General features: G+C 38.0%; 1 protein-coding gene across 3 annotated transcripts; it reads left to right on the forward strand.

Moving 5' to 3' along the window:
* Positions 1-9,080: 9,080 nt before the first annotated feature.
* On the forward strand, positions 9,081-14,504 carry glrx2 (glutaredoxin 2). Of its 3 annotated transcripts, XM_033965051.2 has the most exons (5): positions 9,195-9,306; positions 10,839-10,894; positions 11,000-11,063; positions 11,694-11,870; positions 13,824-14,504. In XM_033965051.2, the coding sequence occupies exons 3-5, from the start codon at positions 11,001-11,003 to the stop codon at positions 13,983-13,985; spliced, it is 402 nt and encodes a 133-aa protein (XP_033820942.1). In that variant the 5' UTR covers positions 9,195-9,306; positions 10,839-10,894; position 11,000; the 3' UTR covers positions 13,986-14,504. The 3 variants fall into 3 exon arrangements, with proteins under 3 accessions (XP_055077231.1, XP_033820941.1, XP_033820942.1); XM_055221256.1 differs by lacking the exons at positions 9,195-9,306; positions 10,839-10,894 and adding an exon at positions 9,081-9,145 and having other exon boundaries at positions 13,824-14,349; XM_033965050.2 differs by lacking the exon at positions 10,839-10,894 and having other exon boundaries at positions 9,087-9,306; positions 13,824-14,501.
* Positions 14,505-15,346: the final 842 nt, after the last annotated feature.

The raw sequence follows: 15,346 nt of genomic DNA on the forward strand, positions 1-15,346 counted from the left end.
AGGGAGTCGAACCCGCAACTTCCAGGAGACGGGACAACCACAAAAAGCTAATTATAACTTGAATTAGGATCTAAACTGCTTCAAAATTATAATTGTTCAAGTAAAACGGCCCCTTCTGTCTCCATAATTTGTACATTTACACAATTAAAAACTAAAAATACTTTCACTACGAGGACTACTCTGCGGCACAGTAGTTATCCCGCCTCCTCCCCTCAATAAGGAGGTTGTGAGTTAGACTCCTGAAGATTGTGTCTCGGTCGATAAGACATTTGAAGTGGCCCGAGGTCGGTGTAATCTCTTTCTTTGATAAAAACACACATGCGGGTATATTTTACACTTCATGGGTTTAAAACTGTGATAAAAGTTTAAAGAGCAGCCGGCGTCCTTACCCACGATAAGAACAGAGTGTGGAAAGGTACAGGGCTGGGCATTAGTCACTGTGTGTTCCACTGCAAAGGTCAGTCTGGTGCATGCACAAAGACCCATTAGCTGTTGGAACATTTGGCTGAAGGCTTAAATGAAGGTTCAAAAGTGCTTTTTTTTATGACGATATGGTGGAAAGCCTCTAAAGCCACCAAAAAAAAAGAAAAAAGAAAACGTCACACACTCACTAATATTTTGATGGACCACCTTTAACTTTGTTTACGGCACAGGCCTGTACTTATTTGCTTAGTTAAATCCAGGTGACAACGTTTTATTTTTTGACCAGGCAGTGTAGTAATACTGTACTTAAGTAAACAAAAAAATGGTATCTGTACTTTACTTCAATCAAGTCTCCAAGTCCATTTTTGAGTTGATACTTATAACTTTTACTTCATCACATTTGACAGAAGACATTTGTACTTTCTACTCCACTACATTTTTGAACAGGCCTGAAAAGCAAAAGTATTTTTTTATGATTGCGTGAGCCCTGCTGAGAAGGTCGGAGGTTTATTTTTATCAAGCTCATAATTTGAGCAAACAAATGTACACACACAAACACAGCTAGTGCAATTCTTTATTAAAAACAATACATTTGAAGTTTTATTAGATCTCAAACTCTGTGCAAAACACTTTTACTTTTTACTCTTTAAGTACATTTTTAATCATACACTTTAATAATTTTACTTAAGTAGATTTTTTCATGTGATACTTTTACTTTTACTTGAGTATTTATATGCTCCAGTATTTGTACTAAATTCAGTACTTCTTCCAGCACTGAGCAGGTGATCTGTGTGTATGTGTCCCTCTGAGTTGCAGTTGCAGTGTGACAGGTACAGATTATATACAGTGTCCAGCTGAAACATCTCTCCTTTTGCAGCTTATTTTGATCAAGTAGTGTATTGTTGCTAAAGCAGTTTATAACATTGTAGTGTCCACAGAGGATGTGATGTGACCATGACTCAGAGGGACAGTCACACTGGTCTTCTGTTGCTCACAAACACTCCATTTAGGTCAAAGGTAAACCTAAATCTGTCTGTGCATTTTATGACTCATTTTTTGTTGTTTTGATATGGTTTATTTCTTTCACTTCTCCCTCTGTGTCCGTAATGTAAAGATCGGCTCATATTTAGTCCCATGTCAGTGTCACCCATGGTCCCTGGGTCTCACGCACTCATAAAACGTTTGAGGAAGTGTTACTCCAAAGAAAACACTAAGGTTACTAGAAGTAGTTGTAAAGCAAGAAAAGAAGTTAGATTTTTTTTTTTTTTTTTTTTTTGAAGGAACCTTTACATATTGGATTTTACAGTTTATTTCAAATACTCAAGTGTCATTGAGGTTCTTTTCAGGTAGTGTAGTGGAGAATATATATATATAAACCTGTCTACTTGTAATTGAGTACATTTTAGCTATGTTTAGAGGAGAATAAATGTAATAATAATAATAATAATAATAATAATAATAATAATAATAATAATAATAATAATAATAATAATAATAATAATAATAATAATAATAATAATAATAACCATTCATTTTAAAAGTTGACCAAGTACATAAAATAAAGAAATAAATATTGTCAATTTTGTGGTAACATATTATGAACAATTCCATGCCTGAGAAGGTTTTAATTTATTCTGCTGTGGATATTTGAATAAACAAAGCAACTCTGCCCTCTACTGTTCATCTACAGAACTGCAGCCTGTTTGAGTAATCCCTCCTGTTGACAGAACCTTCATCAAACATGTCACAGATATTAAATGTTCATCAAACTCATTGCCTCAGAGGTTCAGTCCCAACTTACTGTGGATAGTGGAGCTGTTTCCTTGAGCGAGACTCTTCATTTTCAGTCCGTGCACTTGTGTCAGTTATCAGGTATTGAGTGATCAGTATTGGTATCAGTATCAGAACTGAAAAAATCTGGATCGTGCATCATGCTGATCCAATATATTTCCCTTAAGTATATCAATAAATTATCCAATAGCTTTTTATAATCATGTATAATTGTGGTAAGTGAGGAATAACTTTGGACCACTGCAAACCGTTTAAAACAAACTAGTTCTGTTCTATTGTTCTGTTATTCAAGAATCAGGAAGCACACGTTAGCATGCAAGTTGTTGTTATCATTACTGTGTTGGCAAAACTTTGCTCTGGTCTCAGTGTTGTGAAAAGCGCTTATAAACTCATCGTGGTGAATAATTAGAATGCTCGTTATGCATGAAGTAAGTGAGAAATAACTTTGGACCACTGCAGATTGTTTAAATTTAGGCACATTGAGCAGTAAAATACAATCGTAACAGGAAAGCTCAAACAAAAGTCTCAGTGCAGTTCAACAGGAAGGTTCATCAGATCCAGTGTCAGGACAGTGTAAGGGGTGTAACATCCCTCAGGACAAAAGGATCCCTCCTCTGTGTCGTCTGTTTTCTGCAGCATCACACAACAGGAAAGCCTCTCCTAAGCCTCACTGCCTCTGATGTTTCGGTCAGTGATGAGACATTCTGGGACATTCTCTCGAAGCGTTTCCTCTGGAACATCTTCTGCCATATCTGCTGTAGAAAGTCTTATTGCATTGTTTTAAAAATTCAGCAGGATTTCAGAGCGAGCTGGCCAGCACACCAACCAGCGTCGCCATGGACACAGTAAAACAAACTGCTCAAAACACACAATCCAGTGGTCCTTAACTTTGGTCAAAATCCCAAACAATGACACACAAGTAATAGTAGCAGAAACATTGGGCACAGTAGAAGTGGTGGTAATAGTATAGTAGACATGATAGTAGTAGTAGCAATAGGATTATTAGTAGTAGGAGTAGTAGTAGTTGTAGTAACATTTTGTAGTAACATTTGCAACATTAGTAGCACAACAGAAATAGTGGCAACAGGAGTAGTAGAAATAAGAGTAGAAGCAGAGGATATAGTAGTAGGCTTAGTAGTAGTAGTAACAGTACTCCTTTAATTTGTGCTTTGGATGGAGTGAAAAAACAAACTAGTCAATTTTAGCCTATTGTAGAAGACCAAGTAGACGTAGTAGTAGTAGTAGTAGTAGTAGTAGTAGTAGTAGTAGTAGTAGTAGTAGTAGTAGTAGCAGCAGCAGCAGTATTCCTTTAATTTGTGCTATGGATGGGAAGGTAGTTCGCAGCATATAGCAGCAGTATCAGTCTTTGAGGGGAGGGCATCTGACACACAGGGATATAGGCAAATGGGATGGCCGTTAAGTTATTCCTCATTTACCTTATACAGTCTGAGCATCGTAATTATGCACAATGATGAGTTTATAAGCACTTCTCACAACTTTTAGCGACCAGAGCAGCGTTTTTACAATGACTGTAAAGCTACAACACCCAGCATGCTAACACACACTTCCTGATTATTGCAATACATACTTATACAATATATCTGTTCTGGGGCAAGACTGGGGCAGGAAAAAATAAATAAATGTGTGTCTTGTCCCACCTCTGTTTGTTCTGGCCTCTTAAAGCAGACCCATTGTGTTTTTGTGAGCTATATATTTATACTTTTTAAGGGAATCACTCTAAATACAACCCTGAGAAGGTAAAAGAGAAGAAAACAACTCTAACATGGCTCTAAAAAGTCTAGTTTGTATGAAAGGTCCGTTTTAGGTCCTGTTCCATCCCAACCCTCCACCCTGCTCCAGTCCATGTGCAGTGTAGTTGTTTAGTTTGTTCTCAGTGATTTTCCACCTCATTTGCCTCAAAACTCTGCAGCTGTATTGTTTTTCCCATCATCCTTTGCTGCTACTGCTGCTGTGATGGCGGATTGTGTTCGGACTGCTCTGCCATGACCACCCTGATCTCATTATAAACACATCGAATTGTTATTGCAGACCTCTGAGTTAACTTTTCTTATAATCTCAAGTAAGTACAGAGAAGTGGGCGGGGGTGGGTGAAAACAGATTTTTTTTTTTTTCTAAGCATGTAAGCACAAATGTCGGGCAGTACAGGATAATTCAGACATGCATGAATGAACTTAATTGCATCCATACTTAGTGCTGTTGTTGCCAGATTTGTACTTAAAGGAACTGCGTGTAAGATTTAGATTTGAAGTCCCTTAACATGACCGAACTGTGTCACATGAATAGTTGATAACAACTGATTTATTCTTAATTAGAAAAACATTGCCCCCCCCCCCCCCCCCCCCCCCCCCCCCACACACACACACACACACACACACCCACACACACACACACACCTGTTGGTCCACTTTACGCAGACTTGAGGTTGGAGCCTGTGAGTTCAGTTTGTTTGAGCTGGTGTTTTTGTTTTAGTGTGCACTAAAGAACCATACCAAGGCCACCTCCTGGAGTTACACTTTAGAATCCACATCAAAAATACAAACATCAAAACCTGATGCAGCTCAACTTTTGTTGACAACAGATAAAAAAGTCAACTTTGTTGTTTCCTGCACTATTTGTGATGCAGTGCCACCTCGGGTCAGGGACATACTCCATTTTCTCTTGTTCAGTTTGTTTGAGTTGAAATTTGGTGAGAACATGCACCAATTGAAAACTGCAATAATATTTCTAAAGAATTAACTGGACAAACAAGTGTGAAAACACCCTAAAAGGACTCTCTCTGATATGAATGGTCACTACTTAAAGCCCAGCACCCTCAGTACTAATCAGTGCTAGTGCAGCCTCTGCAGCTCAGTGAGTGAATTCTGGAGGTTCTGAGCTTTACATGAGGCATGACCTGTCCATAGACTGAGAATGAGAAACCGTATGTGTCCTGTACCTGCAGGTTAAGGCACTGACAGCACAGCTTCAGTTGTGACTGTAGGACCTTTTCACAGTAAGAGCACAGGCAACATACTATTTCTTTAAGTAGAAGTAAAGAGTAGGCATGAAAATAAACAAAGCAGTTACTTTTAATGCAACTTTTGTAGCATTTTATATCAGTCTTTTTCACAAATCAATCAATCAATAAAACAATTAAAGGTCTCACCAGCTCTTATTAGAGCAGGCTGCAGTGTTCTGTGTTTGTAGAGAGAGAAAAAAAAACAGTCATGGATTGGGACAACTGGGATGTGTGCTTTGCTCAGTAGCTCAAATGATTTAAATGTAGCTATTATATAGTTAGATTTATTCATTTACGCTCATTAAGTAAGTCAACATTTTATATAGAGAGCTTTTCACAGAGCAGGGATATTGAACTACAACAACAATAAGCCACACAGGGTAATAAGACTCAGTCAGACAAAAGCTGTTCAAATCAGGAGTGTGTTCAGCTGCTTTTTAAAAGAAAACACACAATGTGCACATACAGGTGTCTACAGTAATGTGTGTGTAATTATGTGCAGCTTTTAACTATATTTGGTTCTTCCTCATTATTTAATAAAATGTGTGTTTTGTCTCCTTTGTTGTCTCTAAGCCTGTCCTTCAGTTTGGATAGTCCCAAACATGTCCCCAGTGACCGGAGCGTTTTACGGATGTCAGCTTCTCGTCAGCACCGCACTGCAGCCTGAATGTACCTCTATGCATCATTAGCACCCGATTTATGTGAACGAGGGAGGGATGGAGGGAGAGCAGGGAGAGGAGCGAGAGAGAGAGAGACACAGGGGAAGAGTGGAAGAGAAAATAAAGAGGAGAAAGAGAGAGGGAGGGCTTCAGAGACAGAGAAAGAGATAAAAGGGGATGGGGGATAGACAGTGAGAGGGAAGTGAGAGAGACAGAGTAAGAGAGGGGAGGGTATGGTGAGAGAGAAGAGAAGCAGTGAAAGAGGGGGTTTGAAGAGAAAGAGAGAGAGAGGGGGCATATGGATGAGAGAGAGAGGAAAGGGAGGGAGAGGAAGATAAAGAAGAGAGAGGGAGATAAATGGGGGTTGAAGAGGGAGAGACAAGAGAGGCAGAAGAGAGGGACAGAGAGAACAGGAAGGAAGAGAAGAGGAGTGAGAGTGTAAAAGGTAGAAGAAACAGAAGCTGAGAGAGAAGGACGCGGGCACAGAGGGGGTGAAAAAGGAAAGAGAGAAATAGAGGTGGAAGAGGATAAGAGAGAGGAGGAGGGAATAGAAAGAGAGAGACGTGTGAGGAGGTAGAGGCGAAGGGGGGTAAAACAGAGAGAGAGAAGAGAAAGAGATAGGCAGGTAGAAGAGAGGAAGCGGAGGAGAAAGGGAGATAAAGAGGTAGAAGAAAGAAGGAGGGAGGAGAAAGAGTGGTACAAAGGAGTCGAGAGCGAGGGAAAGAGGTGAAGGAGGGGTACAGTGGGTGAGAAACAGATGGAAGAGGAGGGAGGGGAAAGGAAGAGAGGTATAGAGAGAGAGGGACAGAGAGAAGGAGAGAGGAAGAGGTAAGAGAGAGGACGAAGGAGGAGAATGCATCTAGGAGAAAGAAAGAGTAGAGAAGTGAGGGGAGAGGGGAGCAAAAGAGAGAAGGAGGGAATAGAAAGGGAGAGGGGGAAGGAGGTACAGGAGAGGACAAAAAGGGAGAGTGAGGTAAAACAGAGGAGGAGGGAGGACAAAGAGAGTGAGACAGGTAGATGAGAGGAGGAGAAAGGGGAAAGGGAGAGAGAGGAGAGATGAGAGGAGGGAAGGGAAAGGGAGAGAGACAAGAAGATGAGAGAGGAGGAGGATGGAGAAAGGGAGAGAGAGACAAGAGAGTGATGAGAGGAGGGAGGGGAAAGAGAGACAGGGAGATCAGAGAGGAGGGGGATGGAGAAAGGGAGAGACAGGAGAGAGATGAGAGGAGGGAGGGGAAAGGGAGAGAGACAAGAAGATGAGAGGGGAGGTGGATGGAGAAAGGGAGAGAGATAGCCAGGTAGATGAGAGAGAGGAGAAGTGGGGGGAGAAAGAGAGAGTGGTAAGAGGGAAGGAGAAGTGGAGTTGGAAAAAGAGAGAGAGAGTAGAGTAAGGTGAGAGGGAGGTAAAAGACGGAGGAGGAGGGAGAAGTGTGAAGTGGACATCCTCCTTTTGTCCATGATATGCGATTTGGAGATTCCTGTCACATTATGAGCAGTGGTTTTCGGAGTTGGTCACATCTGTTAGTTCTGCCCTTGAGCTCAGACACTACGGGACATTAGCATAAAAGTCAGTCTGAAATCACATCGCTCTGAATCAGTCTTACACCATTTAAAAAGGTATCAATAATGTGTATTTTTTGAATTACTGTGCACTCTACGAAAAAGTCTATCTTGAATCAGAACAGTTTGAGACCTACGCTGTAATAGCTTTTCTGTATCTATTATATTTTTGATGTTCGGTGATGAGGCAGTCCATACACACACCAAATCTGCTGCAGAACACTTTTATTGAACAATGTAAACTTTCACTAAATATCTGAGTAACATCAAGCAACTTTTTAAAGAAACTGCACTTTTCTATCAGCATACTTTTACTCCAACGAAGTAACAGTACTCTCAATAAAAGTTGTGATTACTCTTCCCACCGTGAGTAAGTGTACAAGTGACAAAAACTTTATGTTGATGTTGTGCAATGGTATGATTTTAGAAAATTTAAACTTAGAATTGGTTCGCAACAACGCCACTTGAGGAAACGGTCTCAAAACCAACCACAATTTTAGCTGTAAGGCCGTACAAGCCGAGGACATTTGAGAGGGATGTGAGACAGTATTACAAATGTACACATATATTTAATTTATCACCATCCTTAAAATACAATAGGCCTATTGGAATGAGTAGAAAAGGTTAAATATTGTTAAAATCATTGACAAGGTTGCAGGACAAGTTAAACAATAGTTGAAAATGATGCAAAACCAAAAAACACACTGATTATAAAAAGCACAGAAAATCATGGAAATAACTGCAAATCTAAAATAACAAGCCATCCACAGCAAGTTGTAAATGCAAGCAAAAGAAAATGTATGTAGCACACAAATGAGGTAACTTTGTTATTTTAGGACAATCAGTGCACAAAAAAATGGATCCTTTCTGGAGGTGGTGACCTTTGTTCTGGTCTGCACGCAGAAGATCATGCCTAAGGAGGAAAACTACAAAGGAAAAGCACCCGGTCACCAAACGCGGCCACCGCTGCACTGAGATAGTGCATGCATGGACCACCCTTTGCTTTATAGGCACTGCTCAGTGTCACCCACCAATCCCCTCTCAACTAAGGTGCCACATTGACTGTATGAAAAGATTTGAACATTTGTGTTTCTTGCATCTCTCCTTATATATATGATTTAGTTTTTCCCATCAACTTCAAATTATAAATCAGATGTAACATTTGACAGTTACTCTTTAAGTTACACTAACTTTAGTAGTACTTTTCTCAAATAGCTACTTTTTATGGTTACTTGAGTAATTTCTTGGACCACTTTGTACTTCTACTTGAGTACTAATATTTTCAACTAACGTTACTCTTACTTAAGTGCAATTTTGACTGCTCTACCCTCCTCTGGTTATCAAACCAAATCATTAATATAGCATAGGCTTAGTTGTGACAATATAAGTTCTGTTGACAAGTAAAAATTTTTTTGTATTTTAGATAATAAAATATGTATTATTTGTGATATTTTATAGTGGTTAAATTACAATATATTTTATTCAAATTAAAGTTAACCAAAACACAAAACATGTATCCCAATTATCCCAATTTTAGTTTCACAATGAGTTTCTACACCTCATTCACCCTCGCTGACAGCAGATGGCGCTCTCTTCCGCTTTTATACTTCCGCCTCAGCTTGTGTTTCCGGTGCAGATCGGGCACGCTCCACCGCTCCACGCTGCGGACATAAACACAGGGATAAAGCGTGTAAAAGTGAGCTCTCGCGCCCGAGATCGCTGCTTCTGCTCTCTGCCCATCCACTAAACTAACCGCATGTTTCATCCCGTTCAAAATTTCCACAGTTTTTTATCCTTTTGTTGTTTTTGGTCGATGTTTACCCGGATAGGAGCGGCTTGGAGCGGCTGTAGCAGAAGGTCATTCCCACCGCTCGCATTATCTCAACACCGGTCTGATGATCACACGTTTAATCGATCTCATTTTCATTAATTCAATTTTAATTAATTGCTTCGTAAATTTCTGGGGACATTTGTTAGTTATGTTTTAAATTGTGATAGTAAATCGCCGCATATATTGTACGTAATGAAGCTAGGTTTATTTACACTTGTCACTTGTGTTATCTAACGTTCACTGCTGTCACGTAACAACCTTAATACGGTATTATAAAACAGATTTCATCTGGCCCCAAGGTTCAAACGTCAGTCTACATGATAAGATCATTAACACCTATGTCTAGGATTAATGCTAAAGCTGCTATAATTTAGTTTGCAGTTAATTTTAAACACAGCCAGAAGCATTAATATTTTTAGAGCAGACTGACATATAAACAGCTAAACAAATTCAAAAATGACATGAATTTGCAGATTTATACATATGTAGATTTTCTTCAGGCTCTGTGGGTTTCCCTATTCAACCTAAAACATAAACTATAAGGACAACTGGCAAATTAATAGGCATAAAATTCTTTATTTAAGCAGTAAGGAGTCGCAAGCCTGGTGATTGGTCGCCCACTGCTTGCCCAAGCACCAGAACTGAAGGATGAGTCAAATGCAGAAGACAAATTTCCCTAATTAGACAGTAAAATGTACTGTTACCATAAAAAGACCTCATGGAGATGTTTTTGCCTGCTGAAGATATTCTATTACGCAATAGCTTGGTTTACGCACATCATAATCTTATATTTCTGGATCTGTAAGATTATCATAGGGACCGTGAGCAGAAAAAAAAGATGATGATTTTTATGTTTATCTTTTTATGCTTGTCAGTCTATGTCCTCCGGATTATACTGAGACTATGGTGACAAAGTAATTCATATTTGAATCATTTAATTTAATACAGTTTGGGATAATCAATGTCACTTTTACTGATCCAAAAAAACCCCACTGGTTTCAGATTAAATGTAGTTAAGAATATATGTTAAAGACAATGTTACAAGTGTAACATATCATTTGTATTTGTATTACCTATTTCTGTTCAGCTTGTTGCCACATTGTTGTGTGTCTCCGTGGGTAGATGGATACATTGTTTAGTCCATACTGTATAAAATTGTAAGCAAAATAATAACATCTCCACGAGCAGCTATTTTTTATTTTATTTTTTATTAGTTTCATCATTTTCTGTAATTGGACCTTGTTTACATTATGGATGCATGGTGACAGTTACAGAATTACCTCTATGTATGTCAAATTTTCTACCCATGTCCAATCAGGAAGTCAAATTACAAACTTGTGATATGTATTTTAAAGGTTGAAGATTTAATTGTTTCCTCAAACGCATGACTGGCCCCTCCTCTTAATACTATCACCTCCTCTTTGTGTGTAGTTGTAATTCGTTTGAGTTAATCCAGGATTAGTCTGGTCTTTCTTTAAGCAAACCTCTCGTCTCTACTACTCTACAACAGTACATCAATCCAAAAATGTTTTTCTCAAATGGAGTTTTTGTTTTGCAGATCTTTTTGACCTTGTTCGTCTGCATTGCTTCTTGTGATGTCTTCACTTTTCTAAGGTTAATGCATGATGTCCATAGTCGATCATTGACTGTGTGGTGTGGTGGTGACAGCTTCATTGGTCAATATTGTTCTAATGCGAGTTGTTGAATTGTGTTTTTCAGAATGGGAAACTTAACCTCTACATCTTCAGCCGGGTCCACTACTGCATGTGTAAAGTATGTCCAGGTAAGAAAATGCAACGATGTTAAAGGATAGGGAAATGTTAAAGAAAAAAAAAAAAATTCTGTCTGTTTTACTCAAAGTTTTTTTGAGTAAAGACATTTTGCTGTTCATCCTAGCCACTTCTTCAGTTTTGCTTCTTTGTCCAGCTGACTGCATTGAATTTTTTTCTTTGTATCATATCTTGACAACTTGGATTACACAGATGATAGGGCAATATGGTGATAAAAATATTACAGTGATCAAATTCCTGTGATGATATGCTGTTTTGATAAAATTCACATATTGTATCATCAGCTCTGCCCAAAATGACTAACAAGTGGATTTAACCAATTACAATGAAGTGGGAACTTTCAGAAGAAGCAAGTGGCATAAGTTACATCTTCAAGGCAATCTAAAGATACTTACTTTTTCATCAGCTGTGAAAACTCTGATAGCACTAAAATTGTGGTATAAAACTGTATAAATAAGCATATCCCCTAATATCAAAATCTTTTAGAATCTCAAAAAAGGTGTGTCAGAAAGGATGAAAAATACTTCAAAATTCACAGTCTCACCATTTCAGTAATACTTTGAATATTTTGAGGCCATTGTTGGCTGTTTTTGTTTTCCCATGCACCCTTTTTGCTCTTCCAGGAGGTGGTGTCTCAGAACTGCGTGGTGATCTTTTCAAAGACCACATGTCCTTACTGTAAAATGGCCAAAAACGTGTTCAACGAGATTGGAGCGAACTACAAAGTCATCGAACTGGACGAGCACAATGACGGGAGGAGGCTGCAGGATGCTCTGGCACAGATGACCGGGGCTCGCACTGTGAGAAATTTGTCTTTATTATGATTTAAACAAGGTGCACTATGTAACTCATATTTCTAAGGCTATGCCCACACTATTCCTAACGTAGGACATTATGTAGGGGCCACGTAATTTTGTGGTGTCTCAATGTTCAGTTAGTGAAAAAATAGTCCAATTTCCCACAATGCATCTTGAAAAGTAATGGCCACCGCTGGTCACTAGACCGGTCAATACAGAACACAATGCATTACAAGAGTTGGAAAAACAACAGTGCAGTGACAGGTCTTTCACTAGACACAACACGACTGAATGAAAGCAGAGAGAAGCGCTGCTTTATCACACTGTTGAATTAGGAATGAAACAGAAATAATAAACCATTCCTGTGTAAAGTCACTTGCGTTAGGACGCTTACCTTAGCTTGAGCTGTTAAAAGATCAGTAATTTCCACATCTCATACAAAAAGCAAATAATCCAGTTTGTTCCATCTTGACAAAAAATGTATGGTTATTATTAGTTCATGAATACTTGTGTGCCAGTCCATTTTGACGTTTTTTTCAAGTTTTAGTTGAGTTTAGCTTTTTTCACCCAGGCACCATAGTCATGTGACCCGAATGTAGTGAGCTGTATGTCCGAATCACTCTGTGAATGAGTGCACTGTAGAGTCCATGGTGCAGGCCTATGTAGTGAATGAGGGGTTAGGGGCTGTGGTGGACATTCGGACACAACTTAAACCTCAAAAAAAAAAAAAATTCCCCTTGTGGATGAATAAAAATAATTCTGATTCTGAGCTTCATGGAAATAACAAGGGTGGTGACGCTCAGCCAAGTTATATATTGCACCTTTTAGTGAGGAAGTGCAAATATTGACAATATATTTTATTACCAGACCAGTGATTCTGAAATAAGTGTTGAAATAAGTGTTCTGAAAAAAGTGTGATTAATCACACTTTTGAATTATGATAAACCACATTGTTTGCTTATTTTGATGTTGTTATTTAAGTTTTAAGTTTTGTTTTGTTTTGTTTTTTTTTTGGTTACTTTTATTTTTTAGGAAGATTATCTCTTTTAATTATTCAACAACTATAAGTTCATTTTTATTTAAAGCCCAGCTGACTATAATGGAGAGAGAGAAGACTTAAAAGATAGGGGGTCCAATGTAAGGTAGAGTTGAATAGGACCCAGGTTTGACTGTGTGGGCAACCTGGAAAGGCAGGTAATTTTTCTGGAGCCACTAAAGTAGTTCTGTTTATCCATTGCAGGCCAAAACTGTGGATTAAAAAAATCCTTAAAACATAATTAGAATTTATAATGCAGCAAGTATCTCAAAATATATTGTATGATTTGTGTGAGACTTGAGAAAAAAGTCTCTGGCATACAGTTTTTCTTGCAGCACCAGTGATTTTTTATTTTATTTTTTTTACAAAATAAGCAGCAACGTTAAAGCCCTTGACCTTCATCATGAAACATTTGCCTGAGGTAGAAGCTTTCCCTGCAAATGAAACATTTGCTTGACGAAGGTCAAGGGCAAGAGTCTTCGTCTTTCTTAAGTTTGGAAAGTGGTGCATGCGCCCTCTGACTCATCAGTCCTAGACTAGGATGTGGAAGTAATGTCATTTGTTTAACTCTTTTTAAATGTGGTCGGTCGCTGTAGCCACAGTGTAAGCTTAAATGTATTTATATCAAAGTGTGACAGTTCTATTGAGAGTGTATTCTTAAAAATAGAAACAAAAACAATCGCATTTGACCATAATCATAAATCATAAATACATCATCTTCACAGTCTTTAAGCAAGTATGTATCAGTAAAACAGTTTATATGCCAAGAGTAAATTTAAATTAAAAATTTGATATGTTCTAGGGACAGTCACTATAGCAACTTCATGGCCAATTTGAAAAACTGTTCGGGCAATGAGTTGGTGGGAATTGGTGTAAATTGTGTGCAGCGAATCCTTAATTTTTCAAATTTTTCCTCCCAGGTTCCCAGAGTCTTCATTAACGGAAACTGTATCGGGGGCGGCTCTGACACTAAACAGCTCCATCAGCAGGGCAAACTCCTACCTCTGATCGAACAGTGCACCCCCTGCTGTTCATCCGGCACTGAAGGCTCGGGCAGTGGGCAGCCTGAACCGGTTAAATGACTAACCGTTCTACTGCTAATTTTAAACCCATTTTTTAGAACTTATGTAAACCAGGTTATTTTGCTGATATATTATTATTTAAGGACAGCTTTGCCTTTTGTTCTGCCAAGCACTTCTGTTTCTTGATATAAAATGTATTAAGATTTATTTGAATCTGTTGGAGTGTTTTTAATACGTCAAATAGGATGCAATGCAGTTTTCTATTACAGTCAGTTTTACATGTGGTCAATATGTCAAAGTTCATAGCTTTGTATTTTGAGTTATTGACTAAAGTTCATGTTTCTGCTGCTTTGGTTCAACTGTGATATAATAATTTTTTATTTGCATGTTGTAAACAAAATGTGGCTGGAATGTGAATATTTGCATTGCATGTAAAACTTTTTGGCATGGATGAATGAATGTCTTTGGTAGAGTGTACAAGTGAACTGAAAGCCTCATTTGAAGCTGTATGAACATGGTTGTTGGCATGTTGGTTCAAATGTTAATTTATTGTTAATAAAATTCTTTATTCAGTGGTTCCATTGTTTTTACACTGTAATGACTTTATTGTTTATTTATGTTATGTTATGATTATTCATAGAGATCAATCGATATGGGTTTTATCATGGCTGATGATAAACCAATGGCTGATGAGCTCTGCTGATATGTGAGGCCAGTTTTGACTATTTTCTTCAAATTATGTAATTGAAATTGAAAAAAGGTGTGTAGTAAAAAGAGAGCAGTGTACTCACGTTATCTCTTTTCATTACAGTGTTACAAAAAGATTTGTGTGTATTCTTAAGGCCCAAACTAAATATTGTCCTGGGCTAGAGATTAAAGGCCGATTGCTGATATGCTGAAAAGTGTAAATATCAGGCATTTAATATAATTATTAACCAAATACTTTGTAATTGGGCTATTATCTAGTTTTAGTCACTACAAAGTTACTGCAATGCATTATATGGTTATAAATATTGACTATGTAATATTTATTTTGTTTCCTTTTATTTTTTTTTAAATGTTTATAAAATACACATTTAGTGAGGAGATAAAAATGGTCTAACTGATTACAAGTGGCTTTTGATTTGTGTACCATGGCAGTCACTTCTGTTACCCGCATCCTTCAGTTGTCAAAACATCAGAGGTGGGTAGGGTAGCAAAATAATTTATTCAAGTAAGATTAAAGTTACTTCAGAATAATATGTTAGAAATACAGAGTAGTGGTTCAAGAAATGACTCAAGTAGGAGTAAAAGAGTATTTGGGAAAACTATTATACGCAAGTAATAGTAACTGAAAGTGTACCTGTTGAGACACAACATCTGATTTATAATTTGAAATTGATGTATTTCGAATGACAAAACATAAATAAAGCTCAGAATCT

This window comes from Periophthalmus magnuspinnatus, chromosome 4 (genome assembly GCF_009829125.3).
Source record: "Periophthalmus magnuspinnatus isolate fPerMag1 chromosome 4, fPerMag1.2.pri, whole genome shotgun sequence".
NCBI classification, from domain to species: domain Eukaryota; kingdom Metazoa; phylum Chordata; class Actinopteri; order Gobiiformes; family Gobiidae; genus Periophthalmus; species Periophthalmus magnuspinnatus.